This window comes from Bos grunniens, chromosome 2 (genome assembly GCF_055505025.1).
Source record: "Bos grunniens cultivar Pamir isolate PY7600 chromosome 2, Bosgru_T2T1.0, whole genome shotgun sequence".
Lineage (NCBI taxonomy): Eukaryota > Metazoa > Chordata > Mammalia > Artiodactyla > Bovidae > Bos > Bos grunniens.
In genome coordinates, this window is record NC_141166.1 from 15,328,436 (window position 1) to 15,345,203 (window position 16,768).

A 16,768-nucleotide genomic window follows, 5' to 3' on the forward strand; every position below is an offset into this window, starting at 1 on the left:
GGAAGTCCCAGATCCATGTTTTAGAAAGGCCTTATATTCACAGGGCACATTTCATTGATATTAAACCTTTCTACTAGGTTCAACGTTTGCAGCCCTGCTTCCTGTGGGAATACAGATTAACAGATTTCGAATCTTAGCTTCTTGTTCTGACCAATTAAAGTTTCTGGAAAGTGGTAGAAAGTACAGCTGAAGGGCCTAACTAGATGGCAGCAGTTAGAGCACACAGAGACATGGGTGAGATGACGTATATAACTTGTGCCACATTTTTAGAAGCTCCTCAGTGGTGTATTCTGGTTTGAAATGTGGCATCTTTGTTCCTGTAGGACATTTGAAGATTTTAAGTACCCAGTTGACCAGCCCAAAAGCTCTAGAAGAGGTGTGTTCAGAGATGGTAGCTCAAAACCAGTGACTGCAAAGTTAATATTAGCAGTAAATGGGAAGGAGTGGAGGTCAGGATACACAGGCAGTGAAACAGTGAACAAATAGGGTGTTGAATGAAGCATTTAGTCTGTTGATGGTAAGGTTAAATTTGCTTTCTACTCCAAGCAATGAAAAATAGGAGTGCAAAGAGCATGGTCATTTACGGTTCTTTTAAGTGTATAACATCTCAGTTTAGGCTTTTTAATAAACAGAGAAGCCTTCAGTTTGGAATTCTGAACTCTGTGAGTCTCAGTAACTTTCCTACATCATAGCTAGATTTATTCTAAACAGTTACTTTTTAAAGTTTGTTAAAGGTTTAGATTTGCAGAATGTGTTTAAAGTATTATATCTTTATATACTAAGGTATATAAAGCTCCGCCACCCTCCTCTGTCCATGGAACTCTCTAGGCAAGAATACTGAAGTGGATTGCCATTTCCTTCTCCAAAGGATCTTCCCGACTCAGGGATCGAACCTGGGTTTCCCACATTTGAGGCAGATTCTTTACCATCTGAGCCACAGGGGAAGCCCGTATATTGAACTAGTGGTTTTTGAAGTGTGAACCTTAGGGCAGCAATATCAGAATGACCTGGTCATGGTTTTAAATGCAGGTTCCTAACACAATCCTAAATGCATTCCCAGACTGGGATTGGGTCCCAGCAGTCTAGTTGAACTAGCCATCAAGATGATTCTGCTGCATATTGAAGTTTGAGAACCCTTATCTTTAAATTACAGAAGATAGGGACTTCTCTGTTGGTCCAGTGGTTAAGACTCCATGTTGCCAGTGCAGAGAGCACAGATTTGACCCCTGCTTGGGGAGCTAAGATCCCACATGCCCCTTGGCATGGCCAAAAAGTTTTTTTAAAATCTGGAAGATAGAAACACTGGAAATGTTGTATAAGGAGAACATTGTGTTAGTTAAAGTGTTCCACTGATTTTAGGGCGTATAAAATTTTTTTTTATTCTCAGTGGACCATAGTATAATATTTTAATTGCTGATATTCATTGCCTCCATACTCTGCCCCCATCTCTGTTAGTACTCCTTTTGTAGCTGTTAACTATTCTTCATCGCCAGCTTCGTATACTGGTACTTCTTGTATATAGACATAGTGGAGATTGGGACCATGTCTGACTGATTGTGTGGTTTCTCCTATACTTTACAGGGCCAAGTGCCTGGCCCTTAGTAAGTTTTCCATGGTGCTTAGTGATCATACCTATACCTGTCCCTTCATGTGCCTCACCATAGGAAGCACTCAAACACTTGGAATCACTGAATGAATGAATGAATGAACTTTTGGGATACTAAGGTTCTAGCTGATGAAACTGTCTTAACCTGTGAATTTAACTTACCTTGGTGCATTTTTTCCTTTAGGACACTGAGTGAATTTGGGCTAGAGAGTGTTAAGTAGATATTAAAACACTTCCTAAGAAATGTGCTTTTAGGACTTCCCTGGTGGTCCAGTGGTGAAGACTCCAGACTTCTGCAGGGGGCAGAAGTAAGATCCTGCATGGCCAAAAGGAAAAGCAGAAAGAAAGAAATGGGCTTTAATTAGCATATTTGCGTATTTTATTTTATTTATTTGGCTGTGCCAGGTCTTAGTTGGGGCATACAGCATCTTTTTAATTGCTATATGCAGGATCTAGTCCCCTGACCAGGGATCACATTCAGGCCCCGCTACACTGGGAGAGAGGCGTCCCAGCCACTGGAACACGAAGGAAGTCCCTGCATGTTACTTTATTCTGTCTTTATAGCAACCTCTTGAAGTAGATAATAACGTCCATTTTACAAATGAGGACATCAAAGTTCAGAACAGTTAAACTTTTCAGAGTTCACACAACTAGTGAGTGGCAGAGTAAAACCGAGGTCTTTCAAACTTTTAAGGACTACTCCTATCCAAAGCACTACTGTTACAAAATTTTAATAGGACTCTCAGTTGTGTAGTTAAATTACCTTTGTCTCTTCATTAAGATACAACTTTGGGGACTTCCTTGGTGGTCTAGTGGTTAAGAATCCACCTGCCAATGCAGGGGACATGGGTTTGATCCCTCTGGGAAAATTCCACTTGCCTCAGGGCAACTAAGCCGGTGCACCACAACTACTGAGCCCGCTCGCCTTGGGGTTGTGCTCCACAGCAAGAGAAGCCACCACAGGGAGAAGCAGAAGCGCTGCGACTGGAGAGTAGCCCCCGCTCACCACAGCTGGAGAAAGCCCAAGTGCAGCAGCAAAGATCCAGTGCAGCCAAAATGAATAAATAGAATAATAATAATAAAGATATGGCTTTGGACTTTTTCTTGATGGAGGTTTTAATTTTTTTCAGTTTAATTATCTCTCTTTCCTCGTCTCGCTCCTGTCTAAAGAACATTGGAATGTCTCTGTAGAGGTTTCAGCTGAAAGTAAAGAGCAAACTGCCCTTACTAGAGGGAGGCTTTGAGACTTCCCTCAAAGTAGTAGTCCAGTGGGTAAGACTCCAGACTTCCAATGCTGGGGATGTGGGTTCAATCCCTGGTCAGGGAACTAAGATCCCACATGTGGCGAAGCAACTAAGCCTGCAAGCCAAAACTAGAGAGTCATGTGCAGTGAAGGATCCCACACGACTCAGAGATCATCCCACATGCCACAACTGAGAGCCAGCATAGCCAAGTAAATAAAAAGAGGCAGGCTTTCGGTTTCCTAGTCAACTTCATCTAGCTTTGGTGCTGTCTCTATTTGAAATTAAGGCACTATTCATCTGAACTGTTCATTAATATTTGGTCTCATTACACTATTCCCTCTTACTGCTTTAAGTAGACTTAGAATTTTGCCTTTATTTAAAAGAACAAAGCTAAATTAAATTTCTGTTTGTCCTATTCAGAAATTGAGAAGATTCAGAAAGGGGATTCAAAAAAGGACGATGAGGAGAATTACTTGGATTTATTTTCTCACAAGAACATGAAGCTGAAGGAGAGGGTTCTGATACCTGTCAAGCAGTATCCCAAGGTAAGGGAAAGAGTGCCTCATTTCTTTGAGTTGTCTTCGTAGTATGAGAGTATGTAGTATGTGGTGTGTCTTGTAGCACAGGCTGTAACAAAAGATTTACAGAGATTGTGGGCTTGGTGAAGGTTCTGTCCCATGCTTGTAGTGACCGTATCCAGCAGGCGAGACACACAGGCCCACAACCAAGAGCATAGCTACAGCCAGGAAGGAAATGCGACCATCTTTTTATTATCAAAAAAGGAATTTCCTTCTCAAGTGTTTGTTTAGCTTCAAGTTTAAAGGAAAAAAATTGAACCCTAATTGTTCTTTGTCAGAAGATTCAGCTGAAGTTTAAATAAAGGAAATACAACACAAATCCTTGTGACACAAAAATAAGTTAATTTTATTTCTTACTCAAAGTTTTTTTGCTCTTGTTTGTTTTTGATTTGGGCTATACTGCTTGTAGTATCTTAGTTCCCTGACCAGGAATGGAACCTGTGACCCTTGCAGTGGAAGCACACAGTTTTAACCAGTGAACCTCAAGGGAATTCCCAAAGTTTCACTTTTAAATAAATGGTTTCTACTCCTCCTCCTTTTTTTTTTTAAAACAACTAGTTTTAGTCAGTCAGACCAGTACTACCAAAGGGTACCATATGTCTGTTCTGTTCTAAAGTAACTGCCTTAAAAATGTTTATGTATGTTAAATTACAAAGAGTTGTGGTGTGATAATTTGGAAAGAGCACCACACTACATCAGGAAATTCAAGTTCTAGACTTGCCACTTTGCAGTTTTGTGCCATGCTATGCTCAGTTGCTCAGTCATGTCCAACTCATTGTGACCCCAGTGACTGTAGCCTGCCAGGCTCCTCTGTCCCTGGGATTTTCCAGGCAAGAATACAGGAATAGGTTGCCGTTTCCTCCTCCAGGGGATCTTCGCAACCTAGAGATCGAACCCGCATCTCCTTCATTGGTAGATGGATTCTTTACCACTGAGCCACCCAGGAAGCCTCTTTTCAGTTGTATAACCTTTGGCTAATCAATTTTATCAGTACCACTTCAGTATATCCTTTAGTAAAATGGGAGTGGTTAGTACTCTACTTCCTTTACAGGATTATTGAAGATAAATAATACATGTAGAAATATTTTATAGGAACATACACATTTAGAAATCTGTCTTTATTTTCTATCAGTTCAATTTTGTGGGAAAGATCCTTGGACCACAAGGAAATACAATCAAAAGACTGCAAGAAGAGACTGGTGCAAAGATTTCTGTGTTGGGAAAGGGCTCAATGAGAGACAAAGCCAAGGTAAGCTCACATTAATGAGACAAGACACCCTAATGCCTTCCAGTAGCCTAGAGTCCAGTATGGATACCTTATGGAAGCTAGTTCTTACATGTGTACTGAAAATGATTCCCTTAAATTCGCATTGGATGTGAGAGATTATAGACCAGTTAATTTACTTTGGCAACCCCAGAAGAACCTTGGTATGCCCCGGTAATTGTTTTTTTTTCTGACTTCACTGTGTAGTAATAGAAATAGCAGTAGCAGCTTTGGCCTTAGTAAGCTTATCTAGGAAAACTTGGAAGGGGAAGCTGAATGTACTGAAACTTACCCAGACTAAAGACACTAAAATGTGAACAGCATTCTGTTTCCAGTTAGTGTGGAAAAGTGTGAGCAGTAGTGTTGTGAGTGCAGGTGAGTTTGAGGATTAGTTGGCTGGTTTGTTTTATAGCCAGCTGGAATGTGAGGCATGCTAAAGGAAGATGTTACAGAAGGAACCATGAGAAATCCTGACAGTAGGATCCAGAGCTTACTTTTCCCCAAGCCATAGCCGTGTATTCTTTATACTCTAAGTGTGGAGAAACTTCCCACCAAAACAAAATAGTCTTAGCTTTCTAGATTCAGCTTTTTAGATGGGATATAACCTACTCCAGCCTAAAAACTTACTCTTTCAGGCCTCCTTGTATGCAGCCTAATTGATGAACGTTTTCTCAGACCCTCTTCTTTTTCCTCCAACATTTCTCACTGGATGAATACAGTTAGGGCTGAAGTATAATACTCTGTTTAATGAGGTGTACATGAGATTTTCTTCTCTCTGTTATGACTTTTTTCCTTCTCTATACAAGCATATTAGAAGAGCTGGTGATTAACAGCTCTACCTGGGGTTTATTAAAAGCAAATGCTTGGCAATTAATGAATGAGTGGATGGATGCTTGGCAAACAGCTGTTATCTGAATGGAGACTGGAATTACGTTTGTTTCTTCTGTGCCTTCTAATACGAGCTCCAATGAACACACCAGCAATTCAGAACAACAGTTAGCTTTTAGCAGCAGACCAATCGTAGGTTTAGCAGACTGTGTAAATTACGATACTCCAGAGTTTCTTTTACTCTTTTCTTATACTTTACTGGGTTTTTTTTTAGGTGTTGGAGTCATTTCTCACTGTCCCTTTGGCCTAATGGTAAAGGTGTCATTTTCTCCGTAGTCCAAGTGATAATGGTGTTTTTGTGCATTTTTCCACAGGAGGAAGAGTTGCGCAAAGGTGGAGACCCCAAATATGCCCACTTGAATATGGATCTGCATGTCTTCATTGAAGTCTTTGGACCCCCATGTGAAGCTTATGCTCTTATGGCCCATGCTATGGAGGAAGTCAAGAAGTTTCTAGTACCAGTAAGGAAATCCATATCCTGTATCATTTGAGCAAGAGAATACTGGGATCTTGTGCTTATTGCTAAGGCACGGGTTCTTAACCAGGGTCTCTGCATAACCTGAAATTGCAACTTCCGCAATTTATGTTCATTTTTCTGAGGTAGTCCATTACTTGTACCTACTTCTCAAACCACTGTGCCCCGAGGCCACTCTACCACTCCTGGTCTAATGTGATTTTAGTTGTATGCCAGTATCTTTTGTCAATATCTTGGATCCACAGTGTGTCTTGGCATTCTAGCATTTGGTTAAAAAGATTTAACAGGGTCTTCAATAAATTATTTTGGTGCTAGTATGGGACCAGGAGGTTATGATAGGAAAATGGTGAAGGCAGTTGTAACCCCCTGTGCTTAAGGGGTTATAGTGTAGACTCCTGAGAGTCTAGATGATGGTAACAGCATCATCTAGTCTGATGATGTGTTATCTGGCCTCCAGTGTAAATGGGTTAAATTCTGACCTGAGTGCATTCAAGAATCTATCCTGGAGGAGTTTACTCAAGTAGAGTTGATTTGAAGGAGGCATGATGGTTGTAGGCGTAACTGTTGATGACATTAAACAGATTGGTGTATAGCTTCTTTCAGAATGTAATTAAGGCCTTGGAAGAGTTGGAACAGACCAGGTTACCTGTCTTCCTTATTACCACCTGATCAGAGGTTATTCATTCTTTGAATAAGTAGGAAATGATGACTTTTTGCCTTTTGACAAGACCTGGTAGTTTTCAGAGTTAACATACTGCTTACTGTTCAATATTTAACAACCAAAGAAGACTCTGGAACCTTAGGAAGCATTTAGAGTACTATTCAACTAGAATTGAGTAAGCATCATAGTTTTCATCAACTGAGAAGAGATGATACATAGTTCTTGGTTTTCTTATACATGTAAAATGAGGGAGTTGGAACTGTCAGAGGATATGAGAATGGGCAGAGCAAAAATTTTTAGGCAGTGTGTCTCTGTAATGCTGAGCTCCAAGGATTCCAGCACTGTCTCAAATATCTATTCTGCTCTGCTTCTAAGTATGTCATCATTAGAATGTTCAACTTGAAACAGCATATTTAAAATATCCTAGAAAAAACTCAGAGCTGGTAAATTTTCCCTTGAGGGGCTTCTTTACTCTTTGAGGTGTGTATTGAAGCATCCTGAGCCATCCGTTTTCTGAAGAACTGCAGAGGAATGCCCATCTTCTCTTTATCATTAATCTCAGCATATAAAAGAGCTACATCTTCAAGACTTCCATGTAAGTGAGTCTTCAAAAAAGAAGCCTACCAAGGAGATCTGGGTTTCCTCAGTGTTGCTATGGCAGCTAGAGAAATCTGAGCAAATGGCCCATCATTGGTCACTTGACTCTCTAATGTTTGAGTCTCAAACAGTGGAAATGTGTAAGGTAGGAAGAGGTGAAGAGTCAGGGCGTGGAGGTGGAGGGAGCATCTCTGTGGCGACCAGAATCTTTTAGAAGCTGTATGCACCTGGGATATATAAAAATGCACTAAGTGTTGAGACTGAATGCTCTCATCGGGAAATACGTGAAAAGATTTACAAATGGCATTTGACTCGGTTCCTCCTCCTTGTGAAGAAAACAAATGAGCCTGTTTTTGCATCCATGACCAGAGTCCTCCGTTTTTCCCTTAGAAACTGGTACAGCAGGAAGAGCACTGGACTGGGGGCTTTATCTGAATCATGTTGGACAAGTTATTATATCACTTTTTGAGCCTCAGTTTCCTTGTTCATCCCAAACATTTGTTAAGTATCTAGTAGGTGCTGAATACTATGCTTGGGTCTGAAGTTACAGAAATGGTTCTTGAAGAGCTTATAACCTAGTGAGAAAGACAGACAGACATTTTTAAATGATGTGGTAAGTGCTTAGAGAAGATTACATTGTGCCATGGGAAAAGAGGAGAGAGTGAGGAGTTGGCATCAAGAGAAAGTTTTTCAAAAGAGGTAAGGTAATACTTTTGATTAAATCTTGTAAGAATTAGAGTCCTTCAGGTGGACAGAAAAAGGCAACAATATACTGATTAATTGATACATTAATGATTCAAAGCCTAGATTTTGGAGATAAGTAATTCTGAATTAACATATAGAATCTGCCACTCACTAGCTCTATGTCCTTATATTGGTTGCTTTATGCTTTCTGAATCTGTTTTCCCAAATGGGAAGATCTGCCTACTTCAGGATTATTTTGAAGATTAAACTGAAAACCCTATGTAAGGCTTATTATATGGTACCCAGCTGTGGAGCTTAATTAATGGTAGTGGCTTTTATTATTCTAGGAAAAGGAAACTGTTTGCAAGAATGGATGTGTATGAGTATGCCATGTTCTGAACTGCAAGTTGTTCAGCATGGCTTGAAAGGAGGTTATACATGGATAGAGGATGGAAGTGATCTGGAGAGCTAGGCAGGGACCACATCATGAAGAACTTCATCTGAACAATGAGGGGCCTACCATCAAGATTTTCCTCAAAGAGGTGACAGGTAGCGTGCCATTTGACTTCAGAGAATAATCTGAGATTTCATCTGGGCTTTCAAAGTTGTTCTTCGCATCCAAGGCTCACGTGGGCTAGATGACTTCTCAGCAGAAGGTAGAGATGTTGCACAATACTCCTTCTCATTATCTTTTATCCACAGGATATGATGGATGATATCTGCCAGGAACAATTTTTAGAGCTTTCCTACTTGAATGGAGTACCAGAGCCCTCCCGTGGACGTGGGGTGCCAGTGCGAGGCCGGGGAGCTGCACCGCCTCCTCCACCTGTTCCCAGGTAAAAATAATAGAGACAGCTAGAAATGGGATGTAAATCTGACTGCTAGTACCATTTCTATCTTCCTGCTGCCCTTATCTCCAGCTTAGAAGGGGTCTCCGGATGTGTATGTTGCATCAAGAGTGGAGTTCTAGAGTGTTCCCTGGTGGTCTAGTGGTTAGAATTTGACACGTTCACTGCCGTGACCCAGGTTCAATCCCTAGTCAGGGAAACTGAGATCCTGCAAGTCATGCGGCACAGCAAAAAAAAAAAGAGTGGAATTTTAGATCTTGGTTACTTTGGCCGTAAGCAGGTGCAGCAGTCCTGCTGAAGCTGTTTTTTTTTGTTGTTGTTGTTGTTTTTAATTTTGAACAGTTTTCAGCATTTTTAAATGGTCTCTGACTTTAGAATTTTACCTTTGCTGACTGACCTTTATGGACTATTCAGACTCTCAAGACAGACTCTCCACTAATAATATATTAACAGGTCCACCATGGGCCTAGGGAACCTTCCAGAATGGGTCCTTTACCTACCTACACATCCCTCTGTGTTTTTGTTTTGTTTTGTTTTGGCTGTGCTGCACAACTTGTGGGATCTTAACTCGAGGACCAGGAATTGAACCCTGGCCACAGCAGTGAGAACACAGCCGTAACCACTGGACCCCCAGGGAAGTCCCCATTCCTCTGTTTTTGATAATAGTCAACTTAAGGCATCATAAAATCTACCTGGCTCCAGAATTTTAAGACAAATCTGAACATGAAAGTAGCCTATTTATTAAAAATATCCATTTAAAATAAACTCTTTTCTGCAGGGGCCGTGGCGTTGGGCCACCTCGGGGGGCTTTAGTGCGTGGTACACCAGTGAGAGGAGCCATTACCAGAGGTGCCACTGTGACTCGAGGAGTGCCACCCCCACCTACTGTGAGGGGTGCTCCAGCACCAAGAGCACGGACAGCAGGCATCCAGAGAATACCTTTGCCTCCACCGCCTGCACCAGAAACATATGAAGAATATGTAAGACGTTTGGACCATGTGCCATTTCTTAATAGCTAACAGATTGTCAAAGGAAGTTGAGTGACAGGGCATTGGCCCTTGATGTAGGTAGCAGGAACTGCCTATAAGGTTTAGAATCTGCCCTCTTCTGTTGCAGTGATTGTTAAACTATGAGAGAAGATTTTTCCATTTTAAGTATAATTTACTGTATACAAATGTAGATGAAACAGGAAATAAGCTGTGCCTTGATATTTAGTGTTTTACTAAGGAGACTCCCCCTACTACTGCTGATAATGCTGATAAACTTCAACTTGAACGTTATTTCCTGCCCAAGCTGAAAGGGTTTTTTTAATTTGATTGATCATTTTCTAAATGTTTCTTTCTTGACTATTCCACAACAGATGTTAATACTTTGGAGGGAAATTCCATGTTCTGTTCATTCATAAGCCCTCCATATTACCTTACCTACTTTGTGTGATTCTGACTTTTTCTATTTCATTTTGTTTGTAGGGATATGATGATACATATGCAGAACAGAGTTATGAAGGCTACGAAGGCTATTACAGCCAGAGCCAAGGGTGAGTCAGGCAGTGGGAGTGCTGTTTCGTGTCCTTGGGATATAGAGGGAGTTGGAGGAACTAAGAGATTTAGGCAGCACAAATCTAAGGAGCAGATGGCTCACCTTTTCAGGGTGTTGCCTCTGCTTTTGACATCTGTAAGGCACACACTTGGATCTGCAGATTTGGAAAACTGTGTATCTTAAATTATAATGTAGAATCTGGGGTTGGCATATGAAAAATTCCTTAGCTGTGACTATATGGGAACAAAGGGAAAATGCCTTAAAATTGTTTTGATTTGTTACTTTAAACTGTCACAACTACATTAAAGTTGCATAGAAGTCTAAAAGGGTACTAGATTCCCATTACTTAACTCAGGTTCTCTTCTGGTCTTTTTTTAAAAAACATGTTTTTGTGTATGTGTATATATATGTATGTTAACTGTGTTGGGAAAGGCCTCTCATAATTCTGCAGTGGGGACAAGACAGTTCTTTTCATATTTGCTTATTCTCTTCCAGTGAGCCCTGTGAATGTGTGTGTTTACACTGAGCTTTTGGGTTGAGCTTTTTCACTTTAAATTGTATGCTATTCATTTTTCTTTGCTGTAGTTGTCATAATTTTTAAATGAGTATCTAGTATATACATGTTTTGGAAATATTTTACAGTTTGGAGATGAGGGTAGAATGAACTTTCTTTTGTTTGTTTTGCACCCTCAGTAAAATGACTAAAATATGGAAGCATTTGGGAGAAAGGTAAAACTGAATATGGTTGCTGTATAGCTCTAATACTCTATCTTTGGCTTTCAGGGACTCAGAATATTATGACTATGGACATGGGGAGGTTCAAGATTCTTATGAAGCATATGGTATGTCTTTATTTCTGTGGTGGGACAAAATGTGCAAGTAAGTGCCCAGAAGAATGCTGGTGACGGGATTATTGGGGGTCAGGCAGTCATGTACCTAAGGAGAAACCTCATAAAAAGATCAACATGTTGATAGATGTGACACTAGAAATCCTGCTGTTATTTAAATCGGGTGGTGTGTAGTAGAAAGAAAGACTATTGAAATGAGTTAGGTGTACTCTTGGGTGGCTAAGCGGATGTCCTAAACTCGGGCTAAGGTCCAGGTTGGCTGGTTGGAGCAGCAGGCTTTTCGGCTGACGCTGGGAGATGGCTAGACCTAGGTTATGTTGCTGAGCCTTTGCTGCAAGATACCTAGGCCACACTGATGGATAATAAGAATGGAATCATATCCAACTTTTCTGACCCATCTCATTTTTAAAAACAATTTTGGATCTCATTGTAAAGAATCTCAGTGTAGAGGAAATGCTAGCTGAAAGAGACCCAATGACAAGAGCAGTTTGAGGGCAAGAAAGGTGCCTGTTAGATTAGAAACTGGGGACTGGAGCCAGTTCAAGACAGTTCAGCTTCCTTACTGTCTTGGAGACATCTCAACTTAGTCCTTAATCCCAAGAGAGCTGTAGATGCTGGAATGGCAGCAGGACCAAACTGCCTTTCCTGAGGCCTGGTTGAAAACACATTGCTCAGGAGGTATCCTCAAGAGCCAGTTATGGACCTGTGATAATGGGCCCCAGAGGGAGTGCCATGTGGCAGTAGATGTAGAGAGAGCAGCCTTTTAAATATGAGATGTTTCTGGCATACCTGTGGGAAGTCCAGAGACCTTGGCAAGGGACTCAGCAGTTGACAATTTAAGATAGTAGTTGACAATCTCCCTTACACCTAACTGAAAGAGGAAAGAGCTTCTTAGAGCTCCCACAGACAGACTCCTCACCTCCTCAGCATAGTATTTAGCAGCCAGTCAGTTGTCCAGGGGAACAGTTTTTACCAGCTCTAGCTAAATGGTCCTGGACAGTTGCCATCTGTAACACTGCATTGGTCTGCTCATATGCTACTGTTTAGAAGGGTGATATGATTGCCCCAGGGTGTTTCCCATCATCGGTGAGCAGTAAAATGGGACCTCTGTAAGTGTTCACTAAATTACCTTTCTGTTTTGCTAGAAAAAAGACTGCACTGCAACAGGCAGGCTGCTCCTTGTGCTTCTGGTATGATGCTGCCATGGTTAATCTGTTCTGATTTCTGCCTTTATAAACAGAGCTAGAAAAATATACTATCTGATTGGTACAGTAAGAAGTCACTTAGAAAGTGATGGACATGTCTGTTGTACTAGAGGTATAAACAGGCTTAGATAGCAACTTTACATCCATGTAGGGGTTTTAGACCTAGAATGATGGAAGTAGATGTTTGTGAATGCAAGCAGCTAGAGAAATAGCAGGCCTGGGTAAAGTCTGGGGGTGAGCGGAAAGAATAAACTTATAAACGACTCGTGTTCATGAGAGATCAACTCTAAAAGTACATGATTGTTTTTGCTATAGGCTTTTCCCCGTCACAAAGGAAAACCATTTGAGGATAGCAGTCATGTCATGTTGTTTAGCGTCTCTGGACTATTGGCACAAAAATGAGATAATAAATTCTCCTAATGAGTGCTGTAGATACATTTGATTGTATTTCCCACCGCCAGAGCAGTGGGCCAGCTCTGCTGGTGGAGGGTTCTTGAAATGTGATCCTTGCTTGCTCTTCCCAGGGAGCCAGAGGATACTTCTCCACAGGCAAATCTGACTTGCTGTTGCATGGAGAGGGAGCTGCCTCTGTTGCTTTCAATCTGAAAGACTTCCAGTTGTCACCTTACTAGAGGCTCTCTCCTGAACTGCTTTGGAAATAGGAAAGAGCATTGCAGCCCCAGTGAGATTGATTCCTCACTGTCCGAAGCAAGGTGTTGGGTTTATCCAGGTTTGGGGGCTGGAATATAGATCATGCATGTTGCCTATGGACAGCTTCTTTCCTGGACATCACCGCAAGTCCTTTCTGAACTGTTCCTTCTGGCCATCCACTCAGAACTGCCCTATACCTGGGAAGTTGCCTGAGCTGCTTGGCAGGGAGGGCCAAGCAGAGTAAAAAAGTAAACCACAGAGGAGGTGGCAAGACATTGGAAGCAAAGCAGCATGTTTGGTGATCTTTACCAGGTGACCTACACCTGCCCATTCCAAAATGCCATTGGCACATGGTTTATAAACTGTTCTTGCTTTTCCCCACAGGCCAGGATGACTGGAATGGGACCAGGCCGTCGCTGAAGGCCCCTCCAGCTAGGCCGGTGAAGGGAGCGTACAGAGAGCACCCATATGGACGTTATTAAAAACAAACATGAGGGGAAAATATCAGTTATGAGCAAAGTTGTTACTGATTTCTTGTATCTCCCAGGATTCCTGTTGCTTTACCCACAACAGACAAGTAATTGTCTAAGTGTTTTTCTTCGTGGTCCCCTTCTTCTCCCCACCTTACTCCATTCTTAACTCTGCATTCTGGCTTCTGTATGTAGTATTTTAAAATGAGTTAAAATAGATTTAGGAATATCGAATTAATTTTTTAAGTGTGTAGATGCTTTTTTCTTTGTTGTTTAAATATAAACAGAAATGTACCTTTTATAATAAAAAAGAAGTTGAGTAAAAAAAAAAAACACAAACCTGTTAGTTTCAAAAGTGACATTGCTTGCTTAAAGGTTCTGAAGTTAAGGCTTGTTAACTTTCTCTTAGTTTTGATTTGAGGCATCCCGTAAAGTTGTAGTTGCAGAATCCCAAACTAGGCTACATTTCAAAATTCAGGGCTGTTTAAGATTTAAAATCACAAATGTTAACGGCAGTAGGTGCCACCATGAAAAAGTGAGCTCAGATGTCTCTAAAAATGTTTCCTTTATATAAAAAAACACATGGCGGTTGAATCTTAAGGTTAAATTTTAATATGAAAGATCCTAATGAATTAAATAGTTGATGCAATTTTTAACGTTAATTGATTTAAAAACAAAACAAAATTAGGTTCGTAAAACTGAATTTTTCATTACGTGGGTTTTGAAATCTAGCCCCAGACATACAGTGTTGAGAGATACTTAGCGGGAAGTAAGTTTCTAAAGAGGTTGATTTGGGGAGAGGGGCTGGCCACTTGAATTTGATGGAGAGCTTTTTAATCATGAACAACCTTTCAGTAATAGTTCTAATAATTAACATTTCAGTATTTCAAAAGACAAAGTATTTTGTCCATCTGAGATCCTACACTCCATGAAAAACTCACTTGGACACTGGGGCCAAAAGCTGATGATATCCTTAAGTTGACGGTTATCAATATTGAGCTGTTCCCAAGGAAGTTAGTCAAGTATGTCTCAACACTAGCATGATATAAAAAGGGACACTGCAGCTGAATGAAAAAGGAATCAAAATCCACTTTGTACATAAGTTAAAGTCCTAATTGGATTTGTACCGTCCTCCCATTTTGTTCTTGGAAGATTAAATGCTACATGTGTAAGTCTGCCTAAATAGGTAGCTTAAACTTATGTCAAAATGTCTGCAGCAGTTTGTCAATAAAGTTTAGTCCTTTTTTAATCAAAGTAAATGTGATGAATTGTCATTTTTTTGGGTGGACAATAAAATAGTTTTCTCTTTCAAATAAACTTAAATTAACTCTAAAGTTAATGGGCTTGTTAAAAGTTGGAGACATTCTTAAAAGTGGTTGGGGGGGATTTTATTTTAAGTTTACCAAAAAAAAAAAGTTTATGAGTTGTTAAGTTTTAGTTTAAAAATAACCAAAGCTTTTTCACCCCCTGGAAGTTGTTAAAAGAAGTTTTATCCAGTCCTTATCACAAGCTCTGATTTCTGGAGAGAAGAATCAAACTAAGCTAAAACTTGGATTGGTTTCCATACCTAGGCCTCAGTATTTAAAGTTCCAGTCACTCTAGTTGCACCTTTTGTAGAGCCCCTAGGTGGCCCTAAGTGTGACACCAAATCATCTCTGTGAGCTTGGAAAGGGATAGCACTTGTCTGTAGATGATGACAATTCAGCAAACCCTGGGTGCTCTTAAGGGTTTTCCCTTCCAATCCCAGAAATGCTGTTAATCAAAGAACTGGGCTGGGGCAGGATCTGGTGTGAAGCCTGGCTCTGTACCTTCTGAGACCAAGAGAGGAAGTGATGGAATTGGTTGACCCTGTTTCTACTCCTCCACATTAATTATTAGGATTCTCATGCCTTCCCTAAGGGAGCACTCTAAACTGCTCGGGGGTGAAAAATCCTCTTGTATGAAGTGCCAAGCTGCCTGCAGCAGTGCATGATGGACATTTTTTTTTCTTTTTAAAACACACCAACAAAAAAAATGTATTTGTAGATTGTGATAAAGTGTAAATAACTGAATTTTCAACCATGGTTTGAAGTCAGCTTTCAGGGCATTATGTCTTGTTTTGATGAAAAGAGATCACTCTATACCCCCCTTTTTAAAGGAAAATTATCGCAAGAGAATCAGGATGTGTAAAGCTAACATGCATCGCAAAAAACCAAAGGTAACCTAAATGTCTGATTTTAATAGCACATATTTCTCTTTTACATAAACTGTGACAGCAACTTGCATAAACAATTCTTTAGCTGTTAATTTTAATGTTAAAACTTTGCAAAACTTGTTTAATAAAAATAGCTGTAAAAAGAAGAACCATATGCTGCCGCATAAATTAGCCATAACTCTTAATAATCCTGCCCATCACAAGTGAACTGTAATGTAACCTGGGCACAAAGTCTGACATCTTAAATGACACATTGTAAAATTTCAATGACTGTAGTTTAGATCTGCTGCTCCCCAAAGTAAAGCTTTCTGCTCAGCTATTTTAAAATGTACAAGGATTATCCCCTATTAGGTCCCCGTATTGATATTCACAATGAAATGTTACTTAAAATTTCTTTAAAGTTGCATGTTTCTCTCCTGTAATGTGTAAACTGCATGCAGGATCTCTATCTTTTATTTTGTATGTCTTTAAAACTTCCTCTTCAAAATACTGATCTCTTACTTCTCCATTTTCAGGTGGTTGAAAAGTCCTGAGGCATTTCCTGGAATAGAATGGGTAGTGAAGACCCTTGTCAGGTATGTTAAGGTGGTTTTCTGTTAAGGATATTGGACTTTTATCCTAACTGTAAAATGGTTGTGCCAGGTGGTTTATGCATATTATAGTACATTTCAGTACCTAATATATATACAGTGATAGGAAACATATTACTTCCCAAAGCTACTTATTTCATTTAAGATAGTTCCACGTATTAGAAGTTTTCTTTCATTTTGAATGAGTCGCTCTAGTGACTTAAAATGATTCTGCTTTAGACCACTGCAGGAATATCCTATCATGTATTTGAAGATCATTTATGTTTCTTTCCCAGCTTTAAAAGTTACTTGTTAGACTTGTTAGATCTGATTTTCAAGAAAAGCTAGAAATTTGGATTTTATATACTGCCAGTTGTTTACCGTCTGCTTAGATCTGTGTCAACCTTGTAAAACATCTGTGCAACCCAAATGCTGCCATCACTTGCC

The 16,768-nt window shown here is 40.2% G+C and overlaps 1 protein-coding gene across 2 annotated transcripts in view; it reads left to right on the forward strand.

Moving 5' to 3' along the window:
• The window catches only part of KHDRBS1 (KH RNA binding domain containing, signal transduction associated 1), a 33,326-nt gene that overhangs the window by 9,418 nt on the left and 7,140 nt on the right, over positions 1–16,768 (forward strand). Inside the window, exons 2-10 of one of the 2 annotated variants that reach the window (XR_015139530.1) lie at positions 3,271–3,395; positions 4,561–4,677; positions 5,895–6,041; positions 8,700–8,833; positions 9,624–9,825; positions 10,315–10,382; positions 11,168–11,226; positions 13,473–13,665; positions 16,268–16,327. Coding sequence is in view for 1 of the 2 variants with exons in the window: in XM_086334026.1 (XP_086190152.1) it covers positions 3,271–3,395; positions 4,561–4,677; positions 5,895–6,041; positions 8,700–8,833; positions 9,624–9,825; positions 10,315–10,382; positions 11,168–11,226; positions 13,473–13,570 (950 nt within the window). In the remaining variant the exon portion in view is untranslated. Of the gene's footprint in view, positions 1–3,270; positions 3,396–4,560; positions 4,678–5,894; positions 6,042–8,699; positions 8,834–9,623; positions 9,826–10,314; positions 10,383–11,167; positions 11,227–13,472; positions 14,813–16,267; positions 16,328–16,768 lie in introns of those variants that run through there. The other variant, XM_086334026.1, reaches the window with a different exon arrangement.